Raw genomic sequence first — 14477 nt, 5'->3', positions numbered from 1 at the left:
GTCAGCCGAATATTCGCCAGGGTGTTGACTTCTAACTGTTTTTGGCTAAATTAATATTGCTGCGCTGGCGGCTATCAATCAAGAAATTAGTCCCCTGAATGAATGAAAATTCTCAGATATTACCCGTTATTAGACAGTTAAAGCACTTGAAGGGGGGTTTTAATGAAAAAGGGAAGCGGTATATATTAGTTGGAGTACAATTTATAAATCATGTGTCTACATTTAATATATAACAAAATGTGGTCTTTCCTTCGGAATTAAAAAAAGAGTGAAAAATGTTACAAATGTTATTTTCTTCTATGAAACAAAATTTTGTTTATTGAAAGTAATCATTTTGATATAAATCTATTAATATTTGTATTAATATTAATACTTTTTAAAAGAAAAAAAACGTATAATTTTGATGAAGAACAATTGTTAAGTAGAAATAAAATAATAAAGGAAATAATAAATAATAATAATAATAAATAAAATAATAATAAATAAAATAATAATAAATAAAACAATAATAAATAAAATAATAATAAACAAAATAAAAATAAATAAAATACTAAGAATTGTTATTGTTTTATTTATTATTATATTATTTTTTATTATATTATTTATTATTATATTATTTATTATTTTTATTTAATAGTATTATTTTTTTATTATTTGTTCTTTTATTAAATATTTATTTGAATACAAAGTTTTAAATATATTTAATTATTTTTTCTCATGAAAAAAATTTTTTTTTAAATCATTTTTGTATGAATCCAGCACATTTTCTTAAGTTAAATTATTAGTGTGTGTTTTTGTGATTTTGATGTTTGTTTAATTTTTGTATGCAGTAAATGTTTGTTCTTTAATTGTTTTAAGTGGCAAAAATATTACTTATATATATTACAACATTTAACTCGTAGATACATAGTACATTTCTATAAATTACCACCTGTCCCATTTCAAAACTCAAGTTGCTGTGTTTTTAATTTAGTTAAAAAATCAATTTAAATTCATCATAAACCAAAAATTTTAATGTGAATACAGATGCCATCTAACCTTCAATGAATTCACAAATTCACAGATTTCACAGTCAGCTTATGGGCTAATGACAATGCTGTCTACGGGTCTGTGGGTATGGGTATGGGCACGGGTATGGGTAGGTCATAGCCTCCACATCGCCCACATCCACGCCCCCCTTTTTCCGGTGCGCTGTGAGCGACGGCGGCGCTTCATTAAACAGCAAAGTAAATACGACATTTGCCTGCAAAATGTATATACTTTTTGGCGCCTTTCCGCCGACTACTGTCAAGAGTTTAGACTTGACTTTAGGTTTGACTTGAGTTTATTTTAGTTTATCCGACTTTATACCAGACTTTGCTTTGCGTTTTGGCCAAACAATGCTTTGGCTAGTACACCCACACATGCCACACCAATATTTACGCGGTCGGACAGGTAGATAAACAATGCATACACACACACAGGTAGGACAGGGGGAAAACAGTTAGGTATCGAACAAGTTTGTTGTTTTACAGCGGCTGTGGCGGCTGCTGCAAGTTGCTTTCTGGGCCAAACCGCATAGCCAGCTAATTGCACAGAAAATGCGGCTGGCTCAAAGCCTGCGGCTTGCAACTTGTGGCAGCAGCAGCTGCAACAAGAGTTTCAAACTTTAAACTGAGAAAATTCCACGCCAAAGAAAATAACAACATAGCAAACGCATTGCATAATTCAATGCCCTTTTTGCTTATATTAAGATTTTTTAATTACAAATATAAAATTGAATAAAAAGAAGGGGTAGTCGAAGACTAAGATGCTCTAACAGATAGAATTTTCGATTTTCCTTTGTGTTGTGTAATATTATATTTAAGCAGTTGGAGGCGCGGTTTTTGTCGAGGCACACGAGGGAAAATTCAATAAAACTTGGATAAATTGTTTACAATTTTATTATAATGCAATCTTTGATAGTCTTGGACCAATTTTTCCAATATAAGCTGTATGAAATATGCATCCATTTAAAAGAAGGTTCTTTTCAAAGATTTATTCCCTAGACTCTTCATAGCAACATGTTTGACTGCTGATCAATGCTACCGCCTTTCCTGCCTTCCAAACTTCTCCTTCTAAACCTCATGCCCCCTTAAAGGGTATTCCAAACGTAGACAAGAGCTCTCTGGCATCGTCAGGCATCTCTCTATTTTTCTTAATTAGCGTTGAGTGGGGCTGGGCCTGGTGCTGGTGCTGCTGGTGCGTGCGTGCATGCGCTGGCTGGGCTTACTTGCAAATTATTTTCACCCGTCTCTTTTTTTCCCTCAATAAAAAGCCGCCAAGACCAGATTCAGTCCCCGGGCCAAAGCCGCTTTTGAATGGCTTTTATTCATTTATTTTTATATACATATTGTATGTGTATGTTTTTTTCGGTCTTAAGCCTTTGGTGTTCGGTGTTCGCATGCAACAAAGTTATCTAATATTTCTTGAGAGTAGGTACGAGAGGTATCCCATTGCAAATGAAACAAGTGGCAGGCAGGGCGTTTGCCTTCGCGTTTGACTAAATTTTAAGCTGGGATTGAGATTTCTTTCAAACACAATTTGCGGAAGTTGGTAATGGACAGGGTTTTTGAAACTGGTCGGAGTCTGATTTGCTGTCTGTCCCTCTGTTGGGATTTCTTTGAAGGTTTTGCATTACAAATAAAGTGGAAAAGAAAAATCGTACATGATGTCAGCTTTGGCTCTGGACCCGGGCATACAAAAGCAAACTTGTAAGAAAAGTAATGATATTTAAATATGAAAAAAGTCCAATGGAAACGAAATTTTATATAAGAAATTTTCTGGGGAGGGAAATATTTAAAATGTCTGATGTAAGCAAAATAATTTTATGAAAATTGTATAAAAATGGAAAAACATTGGGACTATCATTGATAATATTTCAATGCTTTTTTAACAGGGTTTTTTGTGTGGTAAAAATGTACCTAATGTAGTGAATCCTTGCGTGCACATACATATGTAACAGTCTGTTTTATACATAAATACATCTATAAGTGCGTCTATTGCTTATGTTGCACATTCCTTTTGCACAACAACATGATCGGCCTCTGAGCGCGGATCAGCTAACTGCTGATCAGTCATTTCTCCAAAACTCAGGCAGAACCCAAACGCACTCATGATGATTCTGTGGGCCTCTTTCCACAAGCCACTTAATGCTGATCATGCATTTCCATAGACTCAGGCGGAGACCGCTAGCTCTAATACTAATCCAGGGGTACTCTCTTCATAATATGCATGGGAGAAATCTCGCTCTCCGATAAACATAAAAACAATTGTACCCTAGGATAAGATTCAAAACAATTTAAATAAAAATTCTCATTCAATACCTCCAACGAATCGAACCTTGTCTTGCGGTAATTAAACTAAAACAAGGGACTGAAACCGTTTTAAATTTCTTAAATATCCCCAAAAAGGGTAAATCTACAATTGGTGAAAAATATGACTAAAAATAATTAAAAAATTTCTTAAATTTAGAGCGCCTTTATATCTATGGCAAATAACCAAATCTCAATAGAAGTTATCTTTTATATTGAAATCTCCAGCCAAAAAGTGAACAAAACATTAATCAATTTAATTCAGAAAATTCACAAAAAAAAATGCACACAAAAATAGAGAAAGAAATGGCACAGAAATTTCACAAAATTACAAACCCTTTCATTTAAAAAATTGTGGTTAAAAAAATGACTATTAATTAGCTCAGTAAATCTCACAAAATTGTTAACTCATTCATGTCAAAAATCGCAACGTAATTTTGGTAATAGAAAGCCTATCAAAAAATTCCCAAAAAATATAAATTGATTAATGTCAAAATTTTGGGACAAAATGAAGTGCGAAAGTTTCTGAAAAATTCAGTAAATCCCAAAAAAAATGTTTATTAAAGGGTAGAAAACTTGACCTTATCTTTAGCGTCTAAACCCCCAAAAATACTTGACTTCAAGTAGCCTCCACCCCAAAAAAAAAAAACAAGTTAATTTAGCAAACAAATACAAACAAATTCAAATGCACCCGTAACAGTGAATCTCGTGTTGGCCAGGCTGTAATTACTTGACAATAACGGCAACCTTGCGCCTCGATCTCCGTTTACAAAACGGTAGAAGGTGCCAGGGGCAAGCCGCACGAACAGACCCCGCCCCAGACACAGACAGACTGTATTTAGTTTAGCTTTAGATATGAATGAAAAGTCCCACACAGACACAGTGCCTGCAAACAAGTTCAGACGCAAAGACAGAGAAACGCAATCGTGAAATATGCATATATCGTAGAAGAAAAACCTTAAACATTTCGACTCTTGACTTTTGTTGGTAACATACGAGTATTTGTGTGTGTCGAGTGTTAAAAATGTTAAACAAGTTCATGATGAAGTATTTTTCGGTTGAACATTCAAGCTGGCAATTGAATTAATTCATTATGAGTCATTATTATTCAAAGAAATATTTATTAGGCGGTTTGTAAAGTGGAATAAAACCTATAAATGAGGTAGAAATTTGAGGTAGAATAAATAATACAAATGAGTAAAAAAATTAACTCTATACAAAATTTAAACCTAAATATTTTTGCGAATTTTTTAGAATTCAAAGAAAAATTAAATACATATAACAGATTTGAACCTCTATGAGAGGATCACTTAAAATAGGACTAGATAGCTACAATTCCAAGGAAAGATCTGTGGACAAAAGAAAGATGAGTCTCTCTGCCTGTTTATTGTGCCTCCATCGTTCAAGAGCTCTGTCTGGCTTAATACAAATACATCTGTAACAATTTTCAGTATATCTCTGAATGAAATGAATCAGTTTCCAAAGCAAACCACATAAAAGCTCTGTGTATAAGCTATTCTCAGAAATTCCACTGTTAAAAGTTCCCCCCAATAACTGATTTTCTCTTGTCTGAAAGTCATCTCTCAGAAATTCCAAATTTTATATAGCAAATGCATTAAAGCGAACATTAGTTAAATTAATGGCTCACCTTCAACCGGAGAGCAAAGAGGCAATGAGGGGACTGGGACGCCAAATATAGTATGCAAATTCTTTTGCCACACTGCGGTCTAAGACTTTCTAAAACCGCATTCAGGCGCAGAGAAACACGTGCTCCGAGCAGAGTCTGAGTCAGTGGGGGGGAATAAATTTGCTAATCATTTATTTTGTATCATAGTCCAAGAGCATGTATGTGCAAGAGAGGTGTGAATGAGGCAACCAGTTTTGTATTTAGGCGAGGCCATAAACCAATTTCCACTCGATTATTGTATGTTCGATTTGAGAGCGTAGAGAATATTCGTAGACCAAATAAGGAGAAAAATGTGAACCCTACTGACATTACTTTTTACTTTTTTTCATTGCAGATTGTTGACCAGACGACTTTGCGCCCAATTGGTCATTTAATCGGGCCAACATGAACCATTCGACGGCAGCCAATTCGCATTGGCTGGCCGCTTTGCTGTCGTCGTTGCTGCTGTGCCAATTGCTGCACACAATCACCGCCGACGAGGCGTTCTCCTGCCCAAATGGTAAGCAAACCCCAAGCCCGATCCCAAGCCCAAAAATTAAACTTGAATTCCGTATTGCATGGGGGATAAACATTGGGAACACGTGTGCGTGGTTATATGCGGACGCAGGTGTGGCACAGAAACCAAGCCAAAACAAGAGCTTAGCGCATAAATCAAAAGCGCATATAATTATACGAGTGTACGAGTGTACCAAATGGCAAGTGGGTACCAATTGGTTTTGGGTGTTTCTGCGATTATAATTGGTTCTAGTGGATTATAGGGGTGTAAGGTATTTTAAAAGAAATATGTAAGAGGTAGACGAAAATGTTTTCGGTATATAAAACGGATTAAGAATCTGTTTTAGCCATAGTTTCCAGAATATAAGAACGCAATTCGATAAATATTCATTCATGGAATGCTACTGATAGAATGAGGGGGTTCTTACGCCATAAGGTCCCAGAGGTTTCAGTTGCTAGAGCTGTATTACTCATAAATTCACTTAAAAAGAAAGGTATCTAAACGCACAAAGATATGCATTATGCAATGACTGCACCATTATGTGGCCAAGCCGAAGCCTGTATCCCAAATCCATTCCATACCCCATATACGAGGCATCTTTTAGGCGATATTCTCAGAGTATAATCCTATCGTTCTTACTCGTTTTTTGCTGTTTAGGTGTGCTTGAAGCTGGAAATATTTACTGGCCTGCCAATTATTTCTTTAAGAATTCTCTGTCTTGGCAACTCTAAGAGTTTCTAATTATATAATTAATTGTCTTTGATCGCCGTTTAATGATTTCCGGTTGTTAAAGTGTCGGTAAAACAGACTCAAGACTCATAGACAAAAAAACACTTAAAAACATGCAACCAAATCTCGTTGTTTGACCCAAATTTAGAATCAAATTAATGAAAAGTCTTTCATCTTTGTGAACCATTTTTCATCCAATTAATGTGGATTTCATGCTGCTTAACAGGCGCTTAAATGAAAGATGATGACTGGGCGTTTTTTTTCACCGTTTGCTCTATAAATAAGACTATTTCCTGGATGATAAGCCAAGAAAAAGCCCATGAGATCAATCAAAATGGGATCATTAGGGAAATAGAAAAGCATTCCTATTGCCAAGCCAAGAATTTCGATTATCTATGTAGATATGAAATACTTGCATCATTTATCAAGCTTTCAGCCTAAGTAAAATGCATATTTCATGTCCATATTCTCACTCCCTGTTCCGCCAGTCGTTAAGACTTGTGTCATAGACATGGCAATACATTTTTTGTGCTATAAAAATTCTTTAGCTAATGACAAAATCCACAAAAGCCAATAAGCAACCTGCTAAACGAGTTAACACACGACAAAAAAGAGACACACAGCACTCAAAAAAGAGACGCAATCTGAAATGAAATACAATTCAGGGAAGGCTGAAGAAAAGTGTGCAGAAACTGGAGAATATGACGGAAGTTATGACAAAAGTTAATCAATCATCTCATAGAGATGAGTAATATATACACAGATATGCAGGCCTTTCACTTGAGTTATTTTTTTGCCACCTACAACCAGATCTATATGGCTGGCGGAGAGCCAGAGAGCCGGAGACCGATAACGGTTATTACATATGCCAAAACTTGTTTAAGCCTTCCTCCATTACCATTCTCCCGGCTGTCCCGCTCCATAGAATGCCATGCCATGACAGCATATAGAATACAATCTGGGTATGGGGGGTACTCCATAAAAAGAATTTCCAACTCCAGACTTGGGCTTTGGAAACGAGATTTCTTAACGGTTATTTTCGCTGCTGTATTTGTTGCGCTAACTGACTGACTGACTGAGCGACTGACTGACTGACTAACTGAATGACTGACGAGCTCCTGCCTACAGCTCTGGCAGTAGTAGCTCTACCTGTTGTGCCACTTGTGCCACTGGCTGGCGCGGATTCCATGCGTCCATCTCCTAACTAGCTGCAGCGTGTGTGCTGTGCTGATTAACACTTGTGGCTGCCTGGGCGCAGACACACACACACACACACTGAGACCATGGCTGCCAAACAAGTTCGTTGCCTAAGTCTTTTATTTTGATACCCTAGAAGGGGGTTACGTGGGGATTTGTAGGTGTTTGGAATATAGAAAAGGTGGGATTAAGTCTTGGATCAGCATACATATGCTATATAGCCATATCTGTGTGTTTTTTCCTTGGAAAAGTACTCTAATGGTTTTGAAGATAGTTGTTAAATAAAATATTGTTTTTTATAGTTACTTTTTTAGATATTCAAGGTGTAATTATGGTACAGAGTCTTTTAGGTGCTATTTCCTTTATCTAGAATCTGAACTTCTTAGAAACAAACATTAGAAATTGTAGTTTTATATATTTTCATCGAAATCGGCATATCTCTTATAAATTCCGTTTAGGAAGGGTATCTTCCACTTCGTTTACTTCAGTGCGCCTTCCTTTCGTTTATTTTTCCATAAATAAATATGCTCTTTTTTTTCTGTGCATTGCATTAAGGCTTTTTCCATATGCAGGTGTCTGTCGGTGTGTCGATGACTTGTTTTAGGTGCAGTCGTTCGCTTGGGTTTGGTTACACACACACACACACACACACAGTCGGGCCTAAAAAATAGGCCAAACTATTGCCAGTTATTGCAGTTTTTCCCGCTTTTCCCGCTCCGTTTTCCCTCCTTTCGTGGCTATTGATGGTTGTTAATAAACCCAAAACCACGACACAGATATGGGCTAAAATTTTTAGATATCTTTTTTATTTTTTTATTTTGTTTGGGATTTTATGACTCAACTAATGGCTCAATGATGCTCAGCCATTAGTTTAGCTGTCGGACGGAGATGTCAGAGATCTTAGAAGCAAGTATTTTTTGGTGTCAAACCAAATGATGATGAAGATGATGACGATATGGGGTTAAGCCAAGGCTAGATAGCGTTACAAGTTGTTTTAATTAAAGTGGAGTCGGAGGATGGGGATTTTTTACTGATTCTATTGATGTTTTCGTTAAGAGAACTGTACAGAAGAATAAAGAATAAAATTGATTGTCTTTTTTTATAAAATGTTTCTTTACTCTACGTATAGTTTATTGATTAATTAGAATTAGAGGTTGGTCATAATATAAGTAGTAAATTTTTAATTAACATGGATTCCTCAATGGAACTTTACGGTCCGTGATGTACGATCCTGATGTACAAGTAATGTATGATAAATATCCGGTTAATACAATTAGGACTCAAAAAAAGATCTCTACAATATTCAAATAGCTTAAGACAGTGGTTTCAGTGTATTCCTGGAATGCTTGGACCATAAAGCGAAATCTGAAGGATTACAAACATGAAGGATATTTTGTGAATTTTCCCTATTCCTCAATCATCAGGTATATGGGGCCTCTAATCAATTGAAAGCTTATACTTTTTCTTACATAAATGCAATTTTGGAGAACAGTTTATGTAAATATAATAATTTTCTTTAAGAACCACATTCTTCAAGACCCAAAATACTAGACCAAAAGAATCAATTTTCCTTGCGTGTTATGGAACATTTCCAAAAACTACAGCCACAACCCATGCCCAAAGCTAGAGCCAGAGCTACAGAGAAAAGGCAGACCAAAAGTCCGTCAAAAGTTGTACCGCCATTGGCGGCCACTTAAGAATCACGCGCCTGAGACTGTGCCTAACTGTAAATGTCTCAAATTGATGAACCAAACGATGAACAAACAAACCCCGACATTGACAGACTGACAAACACAGAGAGCCGAGCGCCGAGATCTGAGAGCTGAGAGTAGAGTAGAGAAGACCTAGAACAGCAACTTCCACATTTTTGGGCACGCTTGAGTAAAGGCCGTCTGTCGAAGAGGAGGCTACTGCTAATTAAATGAGCATCTCCCCTGGCTGTTCTCTTGGACAGTTCTTCGGCTGCCACTCAAGCATACACTGCAAGAAAAGTTCAGCTATTAGATATAAAGATTAGATCAAACTTTCTGGGTCGTCAAGCACCACAGACACACATATCACACATGGAGTGGAGCAACTCAAGTGATTTATGGATCCACCACTTTATATTGTGTATTTTTGGTAGATATTATTTATGATATTTGAAGCCTTTAGTGAATCACAAAGCGTGAAATGCGCGTGTGTTTATAACGAATTAAACAAATTTTTGTACATTTTCCGGTGGACTCATGTGATGGTTGAGGGAAGTCAACACTTTTTCACTTGACTGATTTCTGTGGGAACTCGAAAAAACCTAGAAAAAAGAGCTGGATTTAGTTGCAGATTAAACTCCAATCAAAGGCTAATACAAGTATTAAACAAACAACCAGTTATTCCGAGAACCCCACAAGAACTTGCTGGTTTTTTTCTTCAAGCTTTCTACGCACTCGCCGGAGATTGAGTTCTCCTCGAAGGTCTGTCTCTTCTTTCAGCTTCGTTTTTCGAAAAGATTTTATGCTCAAGATACGAGTAAAACATCGCTGGAAATGCACACAGAATGGGGTTAATGAAATGAGCACAAAAGTAAAGAAGATTTATGGCAAACCGCAACCAAGTTTTCACTTTTTCTCTCTTCAAAGAACCAAGGGAAATAATAATAAAAGAAGTTTTTGAAACAGGGCCTGGGCAGGGAAGTGGGTACATTTTTTGAGGTTGAGCAAAGCAAAAGTATGAGATCAAGATAATTGTGTGCCAAGAGTGTTACGAAATTGGGCTACAAAAATTGGGCTAGTGGCTTAACCACAATCTAATACGTGACTTGTTATCGTTTGCGTTTCTTTGGGAAGGAGAAGGTAAGCGATTTAAGAAGGGAATAAATTGAAGGAAATATGTATCTTGATTTATAGATGTATCTTTTTAACATTTATACTTTATTTTCATATAAAAGTTCTTCGAATAGTGTAAATCTGTTGTCTAATAAGCTTTTAAATGGGATTTCCCAATCCAAAATCCCCGTAAATATAATCCCCATAATCTTTCAAGCATTTTTCCACTACAAATTATATTCCCATGTCCCAAGAGACTCTTCAACAAGTACAGATTGTCGTTAAAACTAATAAACCAATTAAAAGTTCCCACATCTCAACTTGACATTTCAAAAATCTAGTTCAAGCCATTTGCTGGCACTCTTCACAGCCATTAACTTTGACAAAGTGTTAAAAATGCACAGAAATACATATATCCCATATGCAAAATAGGTATATATCTTTCATATAGCTAAAGACTGCCCTACTACATGGTTTTCTTTACGTAAGAAATTCTCACATTATTAATTAATTAATGTATTGTATTCACACACAAGATCTTTTCGTTTGTGAGTATGCTGCAATCGCCTTGAGTGCGCTTCGCCCTGCAAATTATATAGACAATGATCGGGCAGGCAAAAGCTCTGCAGCTGCAGATACGGAGATACGATACGGAGCAACACTTGGCCAAGTCACGCAGCAAAAGCATTTGCATAGGAGACAAGAAAACAGAGAGCAAAAAAAAAAAACTTCCTGGCAAGAATTTCAAAAATCTGGCACACAAATTCAATAAAAGTCGAGGAACAAGACTCGCTGCGACTCGAATGGAAGACACAGAGAATAAAAAGTAAAGCTTAAGCTTAAGCCGGAGACCAGAGACCAGAAACCGGCTAACCTTGTCGGATTGTGACTGCACCCAAGTCGAAGAGCAAAAGAATTTCCAAAGCCAATTGGCAGTTACGTGGCTTTAATTGCTGTCGCTCTCCCAGCGAATTGAATGCTCTGAGGCAGGGGCTGAGACTGAGGCTGAGGCTGGGTCTGAGGCGCTCTTTGACTGTCATGGTGACATGGCCAACGGTAGAAGGTGGTGTAGGAAAACGACGAAAAAAAACCGATGGAATAAATCACCAACCATTAAAATCAATTACTTGAGACTTCTTCTAACCGAATGGCCATTCGGAGCAACTCCAATTTCAATTGTTGCATGTGTGTATGTTGGGTAACTCCAAGAATCTGTCTCTTTCTGTAGTATCCATCTCCCTGCTAAAGTGGAACATCTTACAGTTAACCGAGTCTGTCACGGGGGGAGGCGGGGTGTGTATTTCGGGGCATTGAAGCATAAATTGTGCGGTAAATGTGCAAACAATAAATAAATTCGAACAAATTGTGTGGCAAATAGCGGTTCACTTAGCCACAGTCTATCAGTCTACCAGTCCAGCAGTAAGGTAAGCAAATAAGCCGCGAAAAGAACGTTAGCTAACTGTACCTGTAGATTGGGTGGGGTTTTATTTTTATTTTTGCTGGTCGGTGGGTTCTTCGTTCTATGAAATGGAATGGGGCTACATTTGACCACAAGACTGGCCATGGATTGCCATGGATTGAAAGATGCAATTACAGATTGGGTTCCGGTCTAAGAATTGGGTTAAAAGAAAATAACAAGACTGGGCAAAACTCGAATGGGGGGCTATGTTTGAGAGGAAAAACCCCAGGGAAACTCAGAGAAAATATTACCAACTGCGTGATCGATTGGGCTACCAAAAAGTGTTCCTTAATGTAAAAAAACACCTTTCAGAAAATCCTTTATATTCTCTATGGATTCCAATGTTTTTCCATTCATTTTTGTTCTATTCGAAACACATATTATTGATCTGAGTTCTATCTATCTTTTTCGATTAAGAAATATTCGTAATTAATATCTTTCTTAATTATTAAAAAATATATTTTAATCTTCTTGTTTATTTACGTTTTACTTTATTCAAGTTTTGCTTTATTCAAGTTTTATAAAAGGATATGCGAATTAAAAAAAGATTCATTGTGTAGGAAAATATTTTAATTAACATTTTTATTTTATTTTTTTCAAAGAAAAATTAAAAAAATATTTTAATATTTTTTGGTAAAAAATTATGGTAAAATGTTAAACAATAATAATCTTAAATGACATTTTGATGGTTTTTTATGCACTTGATCTTATTATATACATTTTATGAGAGTCTTGTGTCATGATTATATAACTTTTTCAAATTTTGATGCAGCAACAGAGCGAAAGGTTACAAAAGTTTGTGGTTCAAGTCGCTGTATATGAGGGCTCAAAAGACAACCGCAGGTCGCCAAAAAGAGTTGAACGTTCAAGGAGAATGCAGCAGACAGTACAAGGTTTGACTTCAACATCCTATGGGGAGAGTCTTATGACAAGCCTTGCCCCCCCCCCGCCCCCCACCTATGAGACTTTAATTGAATAGTAATCTTGAACTTTTCATCTCTAATTTCCCCCCCGACTGAATAATGAAAGCAATTGGCTGTCTCCCAAAAGCCTTATCGACAGGATGCAGTGTGTCATCTATGAGAAAACCCCGACCATAATTGCAGTTGTCTTTCAATCGAATTTGCGACTCAATTGGACACGGAAATCGTGAAAGTCCATGACCATGCAACACCCATACTTATCGGGTGGCTTTTATTTTATTTTGTGCTGTTGTTGTTTTTTTGGAAAATCTGTAGCAACTGTACCGACCACAGAGACAGCGCATTTGTGTGTCTCTGAATTTTAAATGTTTGCGCGTGCTTCGAACAGAAAAATGGTTGAAATGCTTTTGCTTTTTGTTTCGGCTTCGGTTTGCTTCGAACACACACACACACACACACACACACCTACGGAAAGAGTGCAGCATGTGGCAGCAGCATATTTCAGTCGATTTGATTTTAAATGAAAGCTGTCAATCAAGCTGCCACGAGGCGCAAGGCGCAATGCGCAAGGCGGTGCTTTTTTTAGCCCGGCAACTTTCCCATTTTACCAGGAAAACTTTTAGCATGCGGCGGAAAATGAAAGCGTCACAGGCCCCAGACCCAAACACGGATCATCTCTAAAGACCAGTCGCAGTCACAGTCACAGTCACATTTCTTTCCATGCAATGTATCTATGTATCTGTAAGACAACGCAATTAGCTTAGATACTCTTGATATTCTTGTTCTTCAGAAAGTTTGTCAAGATGTTGGGCCATAAATTATGCAAAACGAGTTAAACTCCGTCGATTGGGGTCACACATCCCAGAGTCCGCTGCCGGTCGCCGGGGGGATATTTACAGCTTAAGACCATTCAAAAATTAATTTCCATGAAATTTCCATGTCGAGGGGTTTTTTGGTTGGGTATCTCTTTTATTTGTAAGCGGCTTTAAGCTTTAGAGCAACGCATTTACATATTAAGAAGCTGGTATTAAGATTTTTGTGGTGAGCAATCTTCGAAATGTTTAATTAAATTATGGAAAAAAGCGGAAGAAATTCAGTGGATTAATACAGTAAGACTCTTGTCTAGAGAGAACTGTGTCTTAAATGATTAGAGCATAATAATATTTAAAAGAAATGTTTAAAGAATTACAAAAAGATTTTTGTGGTGAGCAATCTTTGAAAGGTGTATTTAAATTATGGGTAAAAGCGGAAGAAATTCTTAAACGTTTACAGAATTATAATATTAAAAAGACATTTTTACAAGAATTAAAAGAAAATTGAAAAAAGATTTTTCTGAAGAGCAATCTCCGCAATGTTAAATTAAATTATGACAAAAAGCGGAAGAAATTCAAGCGATTAATAGAGGTCACTTATCTAGAGAAAATTGTGTCTTACTTAAATGTTTATAAAAAATTAATATTTAAAAGAAATGTTTAAAGAATTACAACAAATTTTTCTGATGATCAATCTTTTATATGTTGAATTAAATTATGAGAAAAAGCGAAAGAAATTCAAGGAATTAATTTAGTAAGATTCTTACCTAGAGAAAACTGTGTCCTAAATGTTTATTGAATAATAATATTTAAATTATTTTTAAGGTGGTTCTTAGGTTCTTATAAAGATCGCAGTGATTGATCAAAGTAAGCATACTTTTATTTGTAAAAGATTCAGTTTCGTCTAAACATTCCACGAGTAAATTTTAGTTTTTCCTCACCAAAAAAAGGGTGTACATTTGTAAAAAGTTAATTGTTTTATACAGATTTACATCCCTCAATTTGTTGCGCTGTCACTGTCCCTTAATTTGTATTAGG

At 36.3% G+C, this 14477-nt stretch overlaps 1 protein-coding gene across 4 annotated transcripts in view; it reads left to right on the top strand.

Moving 5' to 3' along the window:
- LOC108161190 overlaps positions 1–14477 on the top strand; it is a 44390-nt gene that overhangs the window by 14044 nt on the left and 15869 nt on the right. For all 4 annotated transcript variants that reach the window (XM_033392677.1, XM_033392680.1, XM_033392679.1 and 1 more), the window contains exon 3: positions 5354–5518. In XM_033392677.1, the coding sequence (XP_033248568.1) occupies positions 5404–5518 (115 nt within the window). In that variant the 5' untranslated portion in view covers positions 5354–5403. The remainder of the gene's footprint in view (positions 1–5353; positions 5519–14477) is intronic.

The sequence above is a fragment of the Drosophila miranda genome, chromosome 4 (assembly GCF_003369915.1).
Source record: "Drosophila miranda strain MSH22 chromosome 4, D.miranda_PacBio2.1, whole genome shotgun sequence".
Classification (NCBI taxonomy): Eukaryota; Metazoa; Arthropoda; class Insecta; order Diptera; family Drosophilidae; genus Drosophila; species Drosophila miranda.
Note: the sequence above shows the minus strand (reverse complement) of the source record. Positions and strands in the feature narration are given on the sequence as shown.